This window comes from Phascolarctos cinereus, unplaced genomic scaffold, assembly GCF_003287225.1.
Source record: "Phascolarctos cinereus isolate Bilbo 61053 unplaced genomic scaffold, phaCin_HiC Scaffold_5;HRSCAF=322, whole genome shotgun sequence".
In the NCBI taxonomy this organism is placed as follows: Eukaryota; Metazoa; Chordata; class Mammalia; order Diprotodontia; family Phascolarctidae; genus Phascolarctos; species Phascolarctos cinereus.
Window position 1 is genome coordinate 414441787 of NW_027555958.1, and position 20337 is coordinate 414462123.

The 20337-nt window shown below is 36.5% G+C and overlaps 1 protein-coding gene across 3 annotated transcripts in view; it reads left to right on the forward strand.

The window, feature by feature from the left end:
* RC3H1 (ring finger and CCCH-type domains 1) overlaps positions 1 to 20337 on the forward strand; it is an 81810-nt gene that overhangs the window by 22205 nt on the left and 39268 nt on the right. For all 3 annotated transcript variants that reach the window (XM_020970465.2, XM_020970466.2, XM_078156484.1), the window contains exons 2-6: positions 4212 to 4579; positions 10529 to 10649; positions 14981 to 15220; positions 17874 to 18049; positions 19021 to 19221. In XM_020970465.2, the coding sequence (XP_020826124.1) occupies positions 4349 to 4579; positions 10529 to 10649; positions 14981 to 15220; positions 17874 to 18049; positions 19021 to 19221 (969 nt within the window). In that variant the 5' untranslated portion in view covers positions 4212 to 4348. The remainder of the gene's footprint in view (positions 1 to 4211; positions 4580 to 10528; positions 10650 to 14980; positions 15221 to 17873; positions 18050 to 19020; positions 19222 to 20337) is intronic.

Genomic DNA, 20337 nt, shown 5'->3' on the forward strand with positions numbered 1-20337 from the left:
CAAGGTCAAGGACCTTGTAGTTATTAATCTGTCTCAATCTCAAGACAGGCATTCATCCCCAAGTCTTTGTCCTCGAACCTTTTCTCTTGTCTCACTGTACCTTTTAAACAGTACTTGGAAAGAGTGAGGGATTGGGAATAAGATGACTTCAGTTCAGATCCCTGCTCTGCTTAGTACCTCTGTGACCTTTAGCAAGTCGCTGAACATCTATCTCTAAGCCTAATTTTTCTTCATTTGCAAAATGAAAGGGTTAGACTGGATGGTTTCTAAGGCCCTTTCTACCTCTAAAGCATAGATACTGTCATCACATGAATTGGTCTATCCTTCTCCCTCTCTACTCATAGTCTTCAATATATCTTGTATGTTCTCTATTCCCATTCCCACCCCAAAGTACAAATGCTCTTTATAACTCACTAGATGTATTTAGAATAGCCTCCCAACAGGTCTTACTTTGGTTGTGTATTCTTCCTCCCCTCTTCTAATTCCTCATCCCACGTTTTAGTCTGTGTGCATGTATCTAGTCGCTCTTTTGATTAGAACCCTTTGGTAGCTCCCAATTACTTACCAGATAAAGTTCATGCGGCATGCAAGGTCCTGTACTGTCTGCTTCTTTCTCGTTTTTCCAGCCTTTTTTTTATATTCTTCCCCTCCATGCTACTCCCCACTCTAGCTAGAATGGCCTAACCACTACTGATTTCATCCCCAAATATGTCCTATATTCTTTGGCCTCTGTATCTTGCCTTATTCTGTTCTCCAGGTTTAGAATCCTCTTCCCTGGAATCTTTGTTGAAAAAATGTTGAATGATTCTGTTCAACCAGTTAACAATATTCAAATGAGGACAGAAATGAGGATTAAAACTGGATGTCAATTTTTTTTAACAAAGTATATGTTAAATTTGACATGGTAGTAATAATTGCCATGCTTGTTTCATTTTCTGAGCTGTGTATTTTTTAATATTTTATCAGTGTTTCTGCCTTTTTTTAACATATTATATATTACTACCCATTTTCTCTCCATTGATTGCCTTCCTGCCCGTTGGAGGTTTTCTCTTGTTAAAAGTCATCCCTCAAAAGAAATCAGCACATTGCTATTGCTGCTATGTCTGAAAACTTATGTCTCATTCTGTGTGGGTGGGCGGGCATGTGTGTGTACACATGTGCACACATAATATGCCAGTTAGTATACTAAGTACTTTATAAGTATTTTATTTAATCCCCACAACAACCCTGAAAAGTAGATGCTGTTCTGATACTCATTTTGTAGTTGAGAATGCTGAGGCATACGGAGATTAGGTGGCTCGTCTAGGATCTCACAGACTCTAAGTATTTGAGTCGGAATTGGAAAAAGGGTCTTCCTGACTCCAGACCCTACTCTCTCCACCTAGCTATCTCTCCCAGGAGGCTCTTCAGTGTCTTCAGACTTCATGCGATCAATATATTGTCATCTATAAACAAGCATCTGGAGTATCACTCAGAAGGAGTCCTCAATCTGTACTTCTCCATCATAGTGGAGAGTACTTTTAGGGAGCTTCAGTTTGATGTTTGTTAACAGAGGATCATTGGGCTGAGTTTTGTTGTTGTTGCACCTTCCAAGGAATTCTGAATGATCTTGATACTGTAGATAGATTAGAGCCACCTCTTTGTACAAGAACCTGTCTATTTTCTACCAAGTTGAATACTTGGTCATAGTTAACAAAAAATAAACAAAATAGTCACTTGTGAGATGGTAAAGATGTAGTCCATTTTTACAGAAACCTTCTTCTTTCCTCTTAACACCATCAAGGATGCACTCATTTCATGTAAAGATGACCCATATGAAAATTTTCCTCTCCAGGCCATAGCCCTCACTTCTTTACCATGCCTTAGAAACCTTTTCGGTGCAGCCAAGTGGCACAATGGATAGAGTGCCAGGCCTGGAGTCAGGAAGACTCATCTTCATCAAGTTCAAATCTGGCGTCAGACACTTAACTAGCTGTGCAACCTTGGGTAAGTCACTTAACCTTGTTTGCCTCAGTTTCCTCATCTGTAAAATGAGCTGGAGAAGGAAACGGCAAACCACTCCAGTATCTTTGCCAAGAAAATCACAAATGGGGTCATGAAGAGTCAGACAGGACTGAAAAAAAACATTGAACTACAAAGAAACTGGTTCTGATTCACCCTGGAAGTAACTCTCCTCCTGGACTTCTCATTTTGACAGTGCCCTTGCAGCTCTTCTCTCAATTTGCTGGTTTCTCTCAGAACTTCCATTTTAAGGAAGAGGCCTAGGCCAACCATGTCTTCATTCCTCTACGGGTTGCATTTGCTACTCTCTCTATATTCTGTACTACGCCTCTAGGCCAGGTAGTCTCTTTCCTCTACTCCCTTTTCAGCTTCCTCCACCACCACCCCCCTGCCCTTTTTTGGTGAAGCAACCAGGGTTAAGTGACTTGCCCAGAGTCACACAGGCTAGTGTAAAGTGTCTGAGGCTGTATTTGAACTCAGGTCCTGTTGACTTCAGCTTCTTTTTTATGTGTCATCTTTACATTACATTATAATGTAAACTTTTTGAAGTCAAGGATTGTCTCCCCCCCCATGTATTTGTAGTCCCAGTACTTAGCACAGTTCTTTGCACATAGTAAGTGCTTAACAAATGCTCGTTGACTCATATAGATAGAATAGTTAGGCATATAGGTTGATAGTTGTTGATATTCTCTTGTCACCCCTTGCTCCCCTTTTTTTTTTGCTGTTAATAAAGTCGAGCACTTCTGTTCCTTTGATAAAACATCTTACTTTAGATACCTTGTAAATTAATGCCTCAGTGCTCTCACAATTAAAGCGTCTCCAGCGTGAATCTCTTCTTTATATACTTGATCTAATTTAGCTGGAAGTTTTTGTTTTGGTCGTTTTCCTCTAGTACTTCTTCTGAAAGCACCCTGGAGATTCATGTCAGTTGTTGCCCAAGTGTGGTGGTTCCATTATCCTTAATGGTGAAAACAGCTTGTTGCAATAGTTGTGACAAGTCTTTTTCCTTTTTTTTCTAGTTTGTAACCCTCTTTTCCATTCTCATCCCTCAATATCGTTAGAATGACATTGCTTAGTTGGGATATCTTGTCTAGCTTTCTGTAGACGACATTTTTCCTCCACTGCTTCTCTGTGCTTTGTAATTGTTCATCCTCTTTTTTTTATAAAGTTTAAGAATTTTTCAATATTATGTAATTAAAATTGTCCATTTTACCTTCTGTGATCATCTCTTTTTCTTGTTAAGTACTCCTTGTGCCAATGTATTATCTTATTCCATTCTCTAATTTGTGAAGCATATAACCTTTTATTTTTTAGGTCACGTATCCATTTGCTACTGCTCTGTCGGGGGACGGGGGGCGGGCATGGCAGTTATGGAGATCAGTCTGGTTTTTTTTATTTTTTTGTGAGGCAATTGAGGTTAAGTGACTTGAATTAAGAACATCTTACCTCAGTAGTTGATTTTTGATTGTTGAACAACATACTGCTATATCCAGTTACTCTTGGCCCTTGTTTACCTAGTCTCTTCCATTGATCAACTTTTCTGTTTTGCTGTTGTTTTTTTTAACTAGTAACATAGTTTTGGTGATCAGTAACTTCTTGGTAGTTTTGTATTATTAATACCGTCTAAATCTGATCTTATTATTTCCCATTGTCATTGTGTGTATATATATATCCTTATTGCCTCCTACCTATTGCATTCTAACCCAAACTTCTGTAGATTTCTGTTGATTGTTTTAGTTATAGTAGCCCATGTGTTGTTGGATGGTGTCCATTTTCAGGTCTGTGAAGCAGAAAAAATGTAGAACTCTGAAAAATAAAAATAAAGCTCCCTTTATTTTAGTTTTAATCTTTGGTTTCATGATTCATCTTAAAATATAAAAAACCTTAACTATTTAAGTGGATAGTGTAATAGAAAGATTAGATTTTGATCTAGTCCAAACTTTACCATTAACTGTCTATTTTGCTACTGTCCTTACATCTATTTCCTTAAATGAGGTAGTTAAAAAGGAAAATCTGTTAATATTTCTTTAATATTCTGACATTTTGTGAAGTTACAAATATATCAAGTTCTGACATGTGTAAACATGGTATAAAATACATAGGCAAAATCTGGATTTTAAGGGAGAATGGAATTTGTTGTTAGAATTTTAAAATATAGAACTGAAAAAAATTCTCATACTTAATCCAACCTTTTTTCTTTCTTTTTCCAGGTTATATTTCACACTATGTGCTGACTGTATTTACAGAAGATATTTAAAAAACAAACAAACTTTTTTTTTGAAAGATTTTGATTCCAGTGGAATCTGTGCTTTAGATTTTTGTGTTGTGAATCATAATTCCTTAAGCAATGCCTGTACAAGCTCCGCAATGGACGGATTTCCTCTCCTGCCCAATTTGCACTCAGACGTTCGACGAGACGATCCGAAAGCCTATCAGCCTCGGCTGTGGCCACACCGTCTGCAAGATGTGCCTGAACAAGCTTCACCGCAAGGCGTGCCCCTTCGACCAGACCACTATTAACACCGACATAGAGCTCCTGCCTGTGAACTCAGCCTTGCTGCAGTTAGTGGGCGCTCAGGTGAGAGGAGTGACTCCCTCACTCGTGTTGTTTTAAGGAAGGTCTAATGAAAACATTTGAACAACAGGCACGATTAAAGTATGTGCTGTGCATATGCTCTCATTTGAAGGATTACTCTTTGATATTGTTGGTTGAAGTATCCTAGTATTTTTAATATGCTGAGTATTGTTTAAAAGAATTAATAAACATAATATAATAAACACAGGTAACTAGGTGGCTAGGTGGCCAGACTGCTGGATTTGGAATCAGAAAGACCTGACTTTGAAACCTGCCTCAGGCACTTGACAACTTTGTGACCCTGGGCAAGTCACTTAACCTTGTCTGCCTCAGTTTCTTCATCTATAAAAATGGAGATAAGAAAAGCATCTATCTCCCAGGTTGTTGTGAGGATAAAATGAGATAGATGTAAAATACTTTGTAAACATTTGAGCACTGTATAAATGCTGGCTGTTATCTTTGTAAGTATAAAAGATGAAACGCAAACTATCAAGAACTATATTAAAATGCCGTATATCATTTATAACAAAAAAAAATGTTAATTAAGATAACTGAGGTTTTACCTCACACCCATTATAATCAATAGAAATAGTAAGAAAGGGATAGGGACTGATCTGCAGAGCCTCCTAAATGGGATCCATAATCACTCTAAGAAAGGTAGTCCACCTACACGAGAAAAAAACAAGTGGATGAAGAATAACTATTTTCCAACAACCCTATTGAGCAGCAAAGGTGATAAAAGAGAGAGAGATGGATGGGCTGTGGGAGGGCAGACGCACAAGCGCACTCTTGGTGAAGCTGTTAGGCTCAACTGTTGTAGAAAACTGTGAATCCATAGAGAAAAAAGAAAACCAAACACTGGACGCCTTTTGACCCAGTAATACCATGACTTGTAATATGCCCCCAAAGAATTCCAAGACAGGGGCAGCTAGGTGGCACAGTGGATAGAGCACAGGCCCTGACGTCAGGAGGACCTGAGTTCAAATCCAGCCTCAGACCAAACACTTGACACTTAATAGCTGTGTGACCCTGGGCAAGTCACTTAACCCTGCTTGCCTTAAAAAAAGAATTCCAAGACAGAGTGAAAGTTTCTCTAAAACAAAAATATCCACAGCATGATTCCATATTAACAAAACAACAGTTGGGAACAAAGAGATGAGGGACATAGTGGATAAATTGTGTCATTGAGTAGCATATTAGTGGGCCTCAAGGATGGCCAGTCTGAAATTCAGAGAAGCATGGGTAGATTTGAATAAACCGACGGAATGAAATGGAACCAGGAAAAAAAAATTTAATTACTATAATAATGTAAATATAAACATTAGTAATAGGAATTCAGTTAACTAGGCTCTTGTTATAGCAGGTGCTTCTGTTTAGTTAAAGTCATTAAGGAATGACTTTTGGGGGAAATAAAGTATTTTTGGCAGTGAGCAAATTCAGATTAAAGCAGTGCCCCAGGCAATGGGTGTAAAATATTTTATGTGCTCTTAGAATTGATCATTTTCTGAGTTTGTTTTGCTTAATTCTTTTTCATGTTGAGAACTGAAGGTTCAGTGAGGGGGAAGTATATAGGAAAGTACAGTCTTATAAAAAGAAATCAAAACAAAATACATAAATACAACCTTTTATTAAACAGCTAAGCAACTAGATTAGTAGACAGTTAATAAACTAAAATATAAATTTAAGTGCCTGCTGTGTTCCAGGCATTGTGCTAACCACTTTATAAGTATTATCTATCTCATCTGATTTTCACACCAACCCTTGAAGGTAGGTGCTATTATTATTCTCATTTTATAGTTGAGGAAGCTGAGGCAAACAGATGAAAGTGACTTGCTCAGGGTTACACAGCTAATGAGTATCTCAGGATTTGAACTCAGGTCTGACTCTGGGCCTAGTGCTCTATCCATTGCGCCATCTAGTTACCTTAGTGGGGATCAAGGAATAGGCCTACTCTTTCTTCTGGGTCTGAGAGTCGGAGTATTTAAGGAGAAGGCAGCCCTGGAGAAGGATCCGAGAGACAAAGTGTCACCAGGAAAAAAGCATGCAAAGAAATTGATATGAAGCCCAAAGACAGTCCCTGCCCTCCAGGAGCTCACAGCCTACCGCAAGATGACAGCACATTTTAAAAAGAAGCTGGAAAGGAGGTGGAATAGATAGGGTACCCCAGTGTGGGAACATGGGAAATGCTCTGATGTTCCCCTTAAATTGAGGATGTGGAAGGATCGCGCTGATGTCTGCCCTGTACCTTCTAAAATCAGAAGGAGGAGCCTAGGGGTAGAGAATACTGCTGAAGCATGAGTTTCAGACTTAAATTGATTGTGTAGGAAACTACATTTCTGAAGTAGAGGTGAAGTCCAGATGAGTAATAATGAGGTATATTCCCTAGGTCCCCTCCTTGAACAGGATCTAGGAGGAGCTCTCCAGTGTTCTATCTCCATCCTCTCCAAACAGTAGGAGCCAGTGGGGGTTGTCATGGAGTAATGGATTTTTATAGTTGGAAGATATTTCTGTGGCCATTTAGTTCAACCTGTACCTCAAAAGGGATCCATATTATTGACATAAACAATAAGCAGTCAACTAGCTTTTTTTTTAAAAAATTTTTAAATTTTGGAGGGCTTGTAATGAGAGAGAGAACCTACAACCTTCCATGGTAGCCCATTCTACTCTTGGAGAGCCCTAATTGTTAGAAAGTTTTTCCTGACATAAATCCTAAATTTGCCATTAGTACCTTCCTGTTCCTCCTAGTTCTTCTGTCTGGGTAAAACAACATTTCCAAAACTATTGTGTCTTCTGTGACTCCCATTTGATTTCAGTGAACCTTATATAGTTTGTATTGAAGGCTTTTCATTGTCCTAGAAGCCCTCCTGGAAGATCTAAAGAACAAGTCATGCCAGATTTAATTCGTTTCTTTTTTATTGTTATTTGACTTGTATGTCTGGATTTCAGCAAGGTGACTGAATAAACTGTCTCACTAAATATATATATTCATGAATAAGATGAAGGGGTATTAGCTGTAAGATAACATAGTTAAGTCGTTTTGAATGTTGAACAATTTAACTCACAGATTGTTATTCATTGTTAATCCATGAATTGATCAATGCCAACCAGGACTTGGAGGTCTCTAATGACATTCTCTAGGTCTGTGTCCTTTGCCTTAATCTGTTTTTTTTTTTAATTTTAATTTTATTTTATTTTTGTTAAGTCAAGTGGGGTTAAGTGACTTGCCCTGGGTCACACAGCTAGTAAGTGTCAAGTGTTTAGTCTGAGACTGGATTTGAACTCAGGTCCTTCTGACTTCAGGGTCGGTGCTTTATCCACTGTGCCACCTATCTGCTCCTCTTTAAAATTTTTATCAGTAATTAGGATGAAGGAACAGGTCACATGATGGATTATCTAGTTTGAATAAAACTGGCAAGAATAGTTTCTGCATCGAATAATGTGGAAAAAGACTTGAATCAAAAAAAAGAGAGAGAGAGAGAAAGTGAAAAATAGTGTGTTTTGGTCTGTATTCAAGACTTATCAGTTCTTTATCTGGAGGTGGACAGCATTTTTCATCATGAGTCTTTTTGGATCATTGTATTGCTGAGAATAGCTAAGTCACAGTAGTTCATTGTATGCTATTGCTATTCCTGTTTACAGTGTTCTTCTGGTTCTTCTAACTTCACTCTGTTTCAGTTCAGTAAACCTTTCCAGGTTTTTCTGAAGTCAGCCTGTTCATCATTTCTTATAGCACAGTAGTATTCCATTACATTCATATACCACAGCTTGTTCAGCCATTCCCCAATTGATGGGCAGCCTCTCAATTTCCAGTTTGCCACCACAAAAAGAGTTGCTATTTTTTGTACAAATATTTTTGTACAAATTCCCCTTTACTCTTTTTTTAAAAAAATCAGTTTGGAATACTGACCTAGTAGTGGTATTCCTCAGTCAAAGGGTATACACAGTTTGATAGCTCTTTGGGCACAGTTCCAAATCACTCTCCAGTATGGTTGGAAATGTTCAAAACTCCAACAGTGTGTTAATGTCCGTTCCAGTTTTCCCACATCTCTTCCAACATTTTTCATTTTTCTTTTTCTGTAGCTAATCTGATCTGTTGTGAGATGGTGCCTCATAGTCATTTTACTTTGCATTTCTCTAAAGTGATTTAGAGCATTTTTTCATATGACTATAGATAGCTTTGATTTCTTTGCCTGAAAACTGCCTATTCATATCCTTTGACCATTTATTAATTGGGGAATGACCTGCATTCTTATAAATTTGACTCAGTTCTCTATGTATTTGAGAAATTAGGCCTTTGTAAAAATTTTTTTTCTAAGTTTTCTGTTTTCCTTCTAATTTTGATTGCATTGGTTTTGTTTGTGCAAAACCTTTTTAATTTAATATGATGAAAATTATCCATTTTACATTTCATAATGTTCTCTGTCTCTTGTTTGGCCCTAAATTCTTCCTTTACCACATGGATCTGACAGGTAAACTATTCCATGCACTTTGCTTACAGTGTCACCCTTTATGTCTAAATCGTGCTCATTTTGACCTTATCTTGGTACACAGTGTGAGATGTTGGTCTCTACCTAGTTTCTACCATACTCTTTATCATTCTTCCCAGCAGTTTTAGTGAAATGGTGAGTTTTATCCCAAAAGCTTGGATCTTTGGGTTTATCAAACAATAAATTACTATGGTTATTAATTTAAAATCTTAACCATAACTCATTGAACATGTTGAATTGGTTCTCTTATTTATGTTCTTGAGGTAATAATATGTTTTTAGGGTTTTCTTCCTCTTTTAATACTAGTATTTGTCCTTTATGGAGGTTCTTTTATTCTAGACTAATTCTTCAAGCGTAATCTTTCTAATGAAACACTAGTCATGAAAATCTTTTCATTTTTTTATGATTCCTTCCAAAGCTACTCTCTGTAGTTAGATATACCTTGTTTTTATTTCTCTTTCTGTGGTAATTCTTCCTCCTCTCCAACTTGTATATCTGTAAAGATAACAGTTACTGTGTTTGCCTTTGTATCACAGTTACTCGACAGAATGTGTTGTAAATAAGTTAATAGCTTTAAAAAAGTTTCTTTGACTTATAGCTTTCATTACCTTCTCCAAATAAGCCCTCTACTTTTCTCTTCTTGTCTTCCAGTTTACCATGTTTTTTCTTTATGAAATAACCTTTCCTTTAAATCGCTTTTTTTATTTGTGACAAGCATTCAAGGTTCAGATCAAATATCTCCTTTATGAAATTTTCTTTGGTGTCTCCAGCCCTTTCTTTCTCCAAGTTCTGAACTTTTAGACCATTTTGAGTCTCTTTTATTGCCTGTTGACTTCAAATGAAAAAAAAAATTGGTAATTTTATGTAAGAGACAAGAAAGATGTGAAGAGTCTACGATAATCCTAACATCATTAATGTGGAAGACCATGTGAATGATAACGCAGTAAAAAGGAATAGCAAAATCTCAAGGAAAAATAGTGCTATACTAAAATAGAGCTATTGTATAAAAGTTTTGTTATTTGTCACATTAGAATTTCTATGTAGATGTAATGTTTGGACATTGAAGTGTTGTTTGTAGACAGTCTTATTCCATATGTGAGTAGAATTTCTATAGACTTAAAATCTCTCTGGACTTTCTTCCTTATCTTTTCATATTTAGAGAGATGAATGAAAAAGTGTCGTTTAGCCACTTAATATACATTGAACACTGTGCAAAGTACTGGAGTTAGAAATACAAGTGAGACAGTCCCTGCTCTCAAAGGGTATAGATTCTAATAGGGGAGATAGGAGGCCAGGGAAGGGTTGGTAATATAACAGGGGGGCAGTTGATTGATAAATTAATTTCAGAGCTACTAGTAGTATATCCCCACTTTAAGAAGACTGGTGATATACATCTGAAATAGTAAGTGGATAGGAGTTGGTGGCATGGGAATATATTAGGTAACCTGTCTTGTTTGATGTGCAGGTCCCTGAGCAGCAGCCCATTACTTTGTGTAGTGGGGTAGAAGATACAAAACATTATGAGGAAGCGAAGAAATGTGTAGAGGAATTAGCATTGTATTTGAAACCACTCAGCAGTGCGAGAGGTAAGTCTTCCACAGTTCATCAAATTCCTCTTATGATGAATATTAGAAAGAATGGCCACTATCTTCATTTTCCAAATTATTTTAGTAGAAATCTTAAAGATAATGTTCTATTATTGACCTACTTATTTTTGTAAACCCAAACCCATAGCACAACACAATTTTTAGAAAACACTAGTAACAATGAATTTTAACATAAAAGACTGTGGAGACTTTTTTTTTTTTGGTTCTGACCTTCAACTAGTGTGTTGGCTAATCCTCTAGCTTTGTATGAGGCAATCCATTACACCTTTGGATAAATCTCATTATTTGGAAGTCTTTCTTGCTATCATACTGAAAGCTACTTCTCTGTAGCTTCTATCCTTTTTTTTTTTTTTGCACTGTGAGGCCAAGCAGAACAATTCAGATTCTTCTTGGATGTTACAGTCCTTTCAGCTAGGCACTTGAGGTAGATAGGTGACACCATATAATTCGTGGAATGCTGGGCCTGGAGTTTATGAACAGACCCTTATGAGCTGTGTGGCACTGGGCACTTAATCTCTGTTTGCCTCCGCTTCCTCAACTAAAACAGGGATAATACCAGCACCTAACTCACAGAGTTGTTGTGAAGATCAAATGTGATTATATTTGTAAAGGTCCTAGCATGGTGCCTGGCACATAGTAAATGGTTAATAAATTCTTCTTTCTTTCCCTTGAAGACAGCTTTTATGTTACCCTCTTAAAGTCTTTTCTGTTTTAAGCTAAGCATCCCCATTCAGTCATCTGATCCTCAATCATTTGCTGGTTTTTCTCCTTCTGCCACTTTCTAGGCACTAATTCCTTCTTGAAATGTGTCACCCAGACCTGAACACCGTATTGGCCAGGCCAGAGTAGAATAAGATTTAATGCCCTTAATTGATATCTCTTATTGCATCATCCATATTATCCTTCGTATAACACTTAATTGTTTTGTTTTGTTTCAGTTTGTATAGTATCCTAATTCAAATTCTAGGTTCTTTTTCAGATTATCTACTATGTAGCAATGCCTCTCTCATCTTAGAAAGCTAAATTTTTTAACCTAACTATAAGATCCTAGGCTTATTATTCCCTTTAAATTTCATGTTATTGAATTTGGCTCAATGATCTAGCCTGTAGAAATCTTGTTTTTTGGATTACAATTCAGTCACCTAATGTGTGCGCTAGCTATTCTTAACTTTGTGTCATCTGTAGATTTATTAAGCTTGTGACCTATGCTGTTAACCAAAGAACTTGGTCCAAATTGATATCAAGCAGTAAGGACTACTTCTGCAGTCAGCCGTCTCTCTTACTCGTTTCTAAGGTTAAGATGTGGAACTTTGTCAAATGTTGTTATTGTACATCTCCTGCTGTAAGGGATTTAGAAACCCAGAGAGATTAAGTGACTCTCCCAAAAGGCAGGGGTGGCACCTTGATCATCTGGCTTCATAGTCACTGTCCCATGCTGCAGTCATTCCCTGTCCAAAAAAGACAGGAAAGAGGTTTGGTCAAGTTTGATGTATTTTTCTAGATGGGCTTACCAGATTCACTTTTATCATCATTTTTCTGGGTGTCCAATCATCCTTTTAATAATGTTTTCTAAAAGTTTGTCAGGATTCAACCTCACTAGCTTAGTTTCTTTTCTTTTCTTTTCTTTTTTTGGCTCCATTGTCATCCTTTTTCTTTTTCTTTTTTTAAGTTTCTTTTTTTATTTTTAGGCAGTTGAGGTTGAGTGACTTGCCCAAGGTCACACAGCTAGTAAGTATCAAGTGTTTGGTCTGAGATCAGATTTGAACTCAGGTCCCCCTGACTTCAGGTCCAGTGCGCTATCCTTTTTCTTGAAAATCAGAACAGTAGTTCTTTTCTAATTCTGCAAAAATCCCTACCTGGTTCACTAGTCAGAGTTTTCTGGTTTTTCAAGTTTGGGGGATATGTTTCCCATAGTCCTATAGATATAAATTAATCAAAGTCAGTGAGGTACTCCTACTTATTTTGTGTTTGACTTCCATTAACCATTTTTGTTCTCACTTTTCTTGTTGACATGTCATTCTCCTTTGTGAAGAAAGCAGAATACAGTGATTCTGACTCTAGGGATGTGCCCTCCCCCATGGCATACATTTACATCATTTACATCTGTGATCCCCAAATACCTAGCTCAGCAGTTGGCATGGAATAATCACTTAATAAATATTTATGGAATTCATTGATCCTACTTTTTTTTCCCTATAGCTTGAAAAGAACAGCTACTCTTGTCCTTAGTATACCATGTCAGCCTTGTTATTCTGAGCTTCAGCAGCACTGCTCTTGTTAGAATCATCATCATCATCATCATCATCACAGGCCTATACCTCACTTATATATCTGATTTTGCTTCCATTTTCTGTACATTTTTTTAATTATGATTTTTTGATGAGCTCCTGTGCAGTCTCTCTTTTTTCCCCTCCCAATTATCAGATATTTATTAAGCACTTACTATGTGCCAGAGAATGCATAAGGTGCTTGAGTGTACAAAGAGAAAAGAAAGAGTGGTGCTTACGTTCTTTTGGCTAATTCGTTTATTTTTATTTTTGTCACTTATTAGTTGCCTAGAGCCCTGAGAAATCAAGTGGTAAGTCCAAGGTCACCTAGGTTATGTGTCACAGGTAGGCAGTGAGCCCAGGTCTTCCTGGTTCTGAGGCTGGCCCTCTATCCAGTGCTATATACATTGTTACTTCTGCAGTGAGAATAAACCATAAAAGCCAAAGTGTTTACCTTTTAAAAAAATGAGGAAAGAAAATAACAACCTTTTATTGCCTTTGTGTGAGCATACTATTAATCTTGCTGTTATTTTGTCTGTAGTGGCAGTCATTGCATATGTTTTGGTTCTGCTCTCCTTGTTCTATACCATTCACAAGTCTTTCCAGGTTTGTTTGTTTTTTTAATTGATCAGATATATTATCTCTAAAAGGTATAATTATTACTTTACACTATTTTACAATTTATTCAGCCACTCCCTAATCCATAGACTTTGGGGTTATTGCAGAATGATTGGGGAATGGCTAAACTGAACCACAAGAAAAGATGAATGTGAAGAATGCAAAGAAACTTGGGAAGACTGATAACTGACAGTATCGTCAGTATTCCACAGTCATGCATGGATATTGAGGAACATTTTCTTATCTCTTCCTCAGGACCAAGCTTGGCAATAATAATTACCCAGGGTTGTAACATATGTTTTGTGTTTTGCTTTTTTTTTTTATTAACAATATTATTTATAGTCATGTAAGTCCATATTTCTTTAAATTCTTCCTATTTTTCTTTATGGCTCAGTAATATTCCCTTATTGCTGTGCCAAAACATTGTATTCATGTACCATAATTTACATAGCCATCCCCCAGTCAGTGGGCATCTACTGTGTTTTTAGCTGTTTTTAACACTGTGTATAGTAGCAGCAAAGATATTTTGCAGAAGCATCAAGAATATTTTTATATAATTAAGTCACTTTTTCTATAATATCCTTAGGATACAGGTGGGTTCTTTTTTTTTTATTCCAAACTTATCCACCAACAAAAAGGGTATTTTCATATACCTACATGAAATTGTTAGTCTATATTACGTGCATAGTTATTATATGCACACTATATGCATAGTAAATTAAACACATATTTCAAATCCAGTCTACTTGTCTATAAATTATTCTGGCCTTCTGTTCTCTTGTACATTTTTGTTTTGTGGGGTTTTTGTTTGTTTTGTTTAGTTTTTTTGCTAGGCAGTGGGGTTAAGTGACTTGCCCAGGGTCACACAGCTAGTAAGTGTCCACCTAGCTGCCCCAGTCTTGTGAATTTTTAAAAAGATACTCCAGGGACCCTCTTTCTCTTGGACCTCCTCCCTCCTCCTATTTTTGGGGAAAAATAAAGCTTACAAAGAGCCTTTTTAAAATTAAAGAAAATAAAAACAGCTTAGGTAAAACAAATTCCCACTTTGCCCATATCCAAAATTTATTTCTTATTTTGCGTCTTGAGTCCGTCATCTTTCTTTCAGTGGTTCATTATCAGTACTATGGTCCTGGTTCTTTTCCACTATGAAGAAGAACTGCTATAAATATTTTTATACACATAGTTTCTTTTCCTTTTTGATCTCTTTGTGGTAAAGGCCTAATGATGGTATCATTGAGTTGCAAGGTATATAGTTTAGTGGCTTTTGAATATAATTTAGAATTACATATATTAGAATTATATAGTATAATTTAGAATGTAACTCCTAACTCTGTTATCGCTTCATCAAAGTTAGGATCAGTTTTGTGATTGCTAGATTACTCTACCATTTAAAATTTAGATTAATTTTTGTATTGACTTTTAAAGGAGTAGGTCTGAACAGCACCACTCAGAGTGTTCTGAGCCGCCCGATGCAGAGGAAATTGGTGACGTTAGTCCACTGCCAACTGGTGGAAGAAGAAGGTCGGATTCGTGCCATGAGGGCAGCTCGATCTTTAGGTGAACGGACTGTAACGGAACTAATCCTCCAGCACCAGAATCCTCAGCAACTTTCTTCAAATCTTTGGGCAGCAGTCAGGGCCAGGGGCTGCCAGTTCCTTGGACCAGGTAAATGATGTAGAGAGATATTGTAAAAATATTATTCATCTTTACTAGCGGTTCTTAAAATTTTGTCTAGAAGGGCCAGAGATAGACAAATTTTCAGAGCCTCTTATTTTAATGTTTTACAGAGAAAGTCATTCAGTCCATTTGAATTTTGTAAAAAACTGAAGTTTAACCCTATTAAATACTAAAACTTTTCTCAAATTTTTTACTCAACTTGGATGGATTTTATTTGCTATTAGATACTTTATTTTTTTAAAGTTTACCGAATATTGCTATGATTTAATCTCTCTTCAGTTACTCAGTAACATTTACTGTACTGTGTTATAATACTGAAGGTACTTAGGTATTTAAAGCTGTTTGTCTCTGTAAGCAGACTTCACATTGCTGTGGAAATATAGTTCTTCTGACACCTCTCAGTGCTTCTCACTACTCTTGCTTATCTACTGTCTTTTCAAAATACCCATTTGTCTTGTTATCGTCCCAGTGGCTTCTCCTCTTCTTAGAAACAGAATGCTTTAGTTTTTCTGAGAAGTGTTTACTGCTCAGAACAGCAGCAGCAAACAGCAGCTTTTTCCCGGGTTACTTACTGGTTGTACTACTTAATTGTTCAAAATGTATGTGGAGTGTCATTTAAAAGCTGTAATTAAGGGGGCTGGTAGAAATATCAGCAATCTCAGATGTAGATGATACCACTCTGATGGCAGAAAGTAAAGAAGAATTAAGAAGCTTCTTGATGGAGGTGAAAGAAGACAGTGAAAAGACTGGCTTGAAGCTTAACGTAATTTAAAAAAACAAAAACAAAAAACAAAACTAAGATCATGACATCTTGTCCCATCACTTCCTGCAGTTAGAAGGAGAAGAAATGGAAATAGTGTCAGATTTTATATTCTTGGGCTCAAAGATCACTGCAGCTATAAAATTAAAAGACAACACTCCTTGGAAGGAAAGCTATGGCAAATCTGGACAGCATACTAAAGAGCAGAGACCTCACCTTGCCTACAAAAGCCAGTATAGTCAAAGTTGTGGTTTTTCTAGTACTAATATACGGCTGTGAGAGTTAATAAGGAAAGCTGAGTGCTGCAGAATCCATGCTTTCGAATTGCAGGGCTGGAGAAGACAATTGAGAGTTCCTGGGACAGCAAGGAGATCAAATCAGTCAGTACTTAAATGAATTAACTCTGACTATTCATTGAAAGGACAGATACTGAAGCAGAAGCTTAAATACTTTGACCACATAACGAAAAAGATGAGACTCTTTGGAAAAGACTGTGATACTGGGAAAGATGGAAGGCAAAAGGAGAAGGGGACGGCAGAGGATGAGATGGTTGGATGGTGTCTTGAAAGCAATGAACATGAACTGGACAGATGGGCCTGACTTGCTATGGTCCATGGGATCACAGAGTCAGACACAGTTGAGTGACTGAACAACAGCAATTTAACAGTGTGTTTTAGGTGTGAATGAATTGTGTTTTAAATTTTCCCTTGAGAAAGATGGAGTCTTTAACATCACCCGAAGGCTCCATGGACAGCACCACTGCTATACAGCACTACCACCTTACATGTGACTCCAAGATGGAGAATTACTCTACCAGTAGTCTTTGTTAGTGAAATTTTGGTAAAAGACTGACTACAAAGAGGAGAAAAGGGTTTGGGCTGTGTTTGCTTAGCTACCCATACAGCTCTTGTTTCCTTGTCACCAACAACACATTTGATTGATAAGTAATTAAAAAGAAGAGGACAATCTCTTGTCTTTTCTTTTTTGGCTAGGCAGTGGTGTTAAGTGACTTAAGTGCCCAGAGTCACACAGCTAGTAAGTGACAAAGTATCTGAGGCTGGATTTGAACTCAGGTTCTCCTCACTCCAGGGCCATTACTCTATCCACTGTGCCACCTAGCTGCCCCAATCTCTTTTCTTTTCAGAAATTCTTTTTGTGTAGCTACTGGACCATGAAGGCAAAAAAAAAAAAGTAATTTGTGTCCTTTATTTTAGGTAACCTCTGGGTTGCAAATTAATTAGGTTGGTTGGAGAAATTATTTTAATTTAATTTTCTACAGTGTAAATTCCAGAAAACATGGCTGTTATTATGATACAGCAAGATAGGAAACCTGAGGTAATGAGAGTAAGTGAACTTAGCCCTGAGAAGCAGTTGCCTAGGCAAGAAAGTGGAACCAGGTGATTGCTACTAAACCTAGTCCAGAGAAGTGGAAATGAAAGTTGCAAGTACAACATAAAATCCAACATGGCTGCATAGGGTGGAATTGGATTAGGCACATACTAATTTGTTTTTTTTTTCCCTTTGATTATAGTTCTGCCGCTGTTTTTCCCATCTTAATTTTAGTTAGAATGCCAGATATGATTCTGGAAAGGTGATGATTGTGTGAATAAATCTGCCATGCCCCACTGCTGTTGCTGGTCTTTGTGTTCTTTTTTGTTTCCCATGGTTTATTCATAGAGAGGAATTAAATTTTTCTGGTAAGGGGTTTTGTTAACGTGTAATGTCCTTTTCTGATCTTAAGATCTTATGACTTCCTGTCTTGTGAAGAACTTTGTCCAAACGGAGGGAATGTGATAGCTATAATCGGCGTCAAACCTGAGAGCCTAAAAGAATTTTCCTATGACAACACAGAATAAATTTGATTTTTACCTGACTTCCCAGCAATGCAGGAGGAAGCCCTGAAGCTGGTCCTACTGGCTTTAGAAGATGGATCTGCTTTGTCTCGGAAAGTCTTGGTTCTATTTGTGGTGCAAAGATTGGAGCCACGATTTCCTCAGGCCTCAAAAACCAGCATAGGACATGTTGTTCAGCTATTGTACAGAGCCTCCTGTTTCAAGGTACAAAACTGCTATAGATTGGGGTGCCGAGTTTCAAGAAACATTTTTCTTCTTGCCCACAGAAATGTTAAATGAATCAAAACTGCCTGAATGATCTTTAAAAGTCTTCACTATTTCTGTGATTATAGGGCATTATATTAAATATTGCTCAAAATTGACCAAACTGGGCCTTAGAAATTTTTTGCTATATAAAATTTTCTATCTTGGAGATACTTGTTAAAATGGGATTTATCCTGATAGAAAAGAAACACTTTTTTTTATTATCTTTCAGTTCTACATTTGCTTTTATCTATTTAAAAGTGTTCTTTGCATGTGAAATTGCAAAACAGACAATTTGTTTAATATAGGTGGTGCTAGAATTCAGGATTTGTCTTTTTGCATTGTCAGAGCTTTGACATTTAATTCAGTTGGTAAAGAGGACGTTACAGTTTTAAGATTTGAGATGAATTAATATGATCAAGTTATTAAGAAATAAAAATGTCAACATGAATTTTCTTTTAAACCAAAATCAAATGATATAGCACTTTGCAAATCTTAAAAATGCTTTATAAATGCTTGAATTTTCATTTAACAAGCATTTATTTTATCCTGCCTCCTCTACTCAAAAAAAAAGATGAAAAACAAAACCTTTGTAACAAATAATAATAATTCTCCTTGTTCTCATTACTAACCTCTCTTGAAATAGTGTTTTCTTGGCTATATATAAGTTACATATATCCAATTACATATATATGTATATAAATTACTTTGGCTATATTCATTCTTCCTATTGTAAATTTTTATGAAACCATTGCATTTGAAAATATAAATTTCTTGAAGGCAGAAGGATGAATTTAATGTGTATGTTTTATAGTATGGTGGTCATAAGCAGAATTTTGGTTATTACATATTATATGTGTTTGTGCATTTTTGTCACATTCTGTGTGAATGTGTGTGCGTGCGTGTTGTTGTTGTTGTATGCCTCTTCTCAGGTGACAAAACGTGATGAAGATTCCTCCTTAATGCAATTGAAGGAGGAATTTAGGACATATGAAGCTCTTCGTCGGGAACATGACTCCCAGATAGTTCAGATTGCCATGGAGGCAGGCTTGCGCATTGCCCCAGACCAATGGTCTTCTCTTCTTTATGGTGACCAATCACACAAATCTCACATGCAGTCCATTATTGACAAGGTAAAGTCTCTTTTTGTTCCTTGTTATTTCTGACTTGTCTCTAAACTTTTGGTTACTTGGAAAGCAAACAATTCACATTTTGTACAGCTAAGTTTCATTTTCTAATGGTTCTCTAAGGTAAACACTTACTTTCATGGACGGAAAATTTGATCAATGTCAGTTTTTGTTCCTTAGGGTCCATTGTCTACTGAGCTTACTTTGTTTTAATCTCTCCTTTACTTTTTAAGTTTAATTATTCAGTTATCCAAACATATTAAATAACCATAGGCTGTAGCCATAGGTACAATTACTAACCCTAGAGATTTGGTAAAAAACCTAATCTGAAGGAGCCCTGTAATTGGTGTATGGACATAGCTACTTCTTTCAAAATATTCTCCCTGGATCCCCCTAAACAACTCTAACACAAATGCCCCAGTTCTGGAGTTATTTTCTTGCTGCATCAAGTAAACTCTTATGGAACCTGTGAAACCCAGAAAAGAGAGGCTTTTGTTGTTTTGCTTTCTGGTTTTATAATTAACTTTTAAATCTAAATAGACAGTCTATCAGATGTGGATTTTTTTCTGGCTGTTATTTATTATCTCTTGAATTTTAGGCAGAGACCTAATATGACCTTTTCACATTAATTGAAGAAAGAAAAGGTCATATTTGGATAAGTGAGTAAAGTGGTCTCTTACATATGCTGTGAGACTTTGAGGGTTATAATTTGTTCTTATCACTTATTTCTTCATTGAGGTTCTTTTATGATTAGAAAGATTTTGAATTATGATGGCTTGATGCTGTTAAATAAGAAGATCCTGTCACTTTTCTCAAGAGCAAATCTTCTCTGATAACAGTAGAGTGTGTCACCGCTTTAAAGGAAGAAGTGTTATAAATCTCCGTTTAGTCTCCACGCATGTGTGTGGATAATGATTGGATGATTAAGAACAAAAACATTCAAATACAGATTTTAAAATGTATGCAATTATAAACTTGTAATACAGTTTGAGAAATTGTGTATTAACTTTATTAAGATCATGCTCATTTGTGCCTTCTTAGAACTACCTTTTCTTATGTGTATTTTTCTGAATTTTGCCATTTTTTTCTATATCATTTCTATCATTTTTCCTTTGAGTAAAT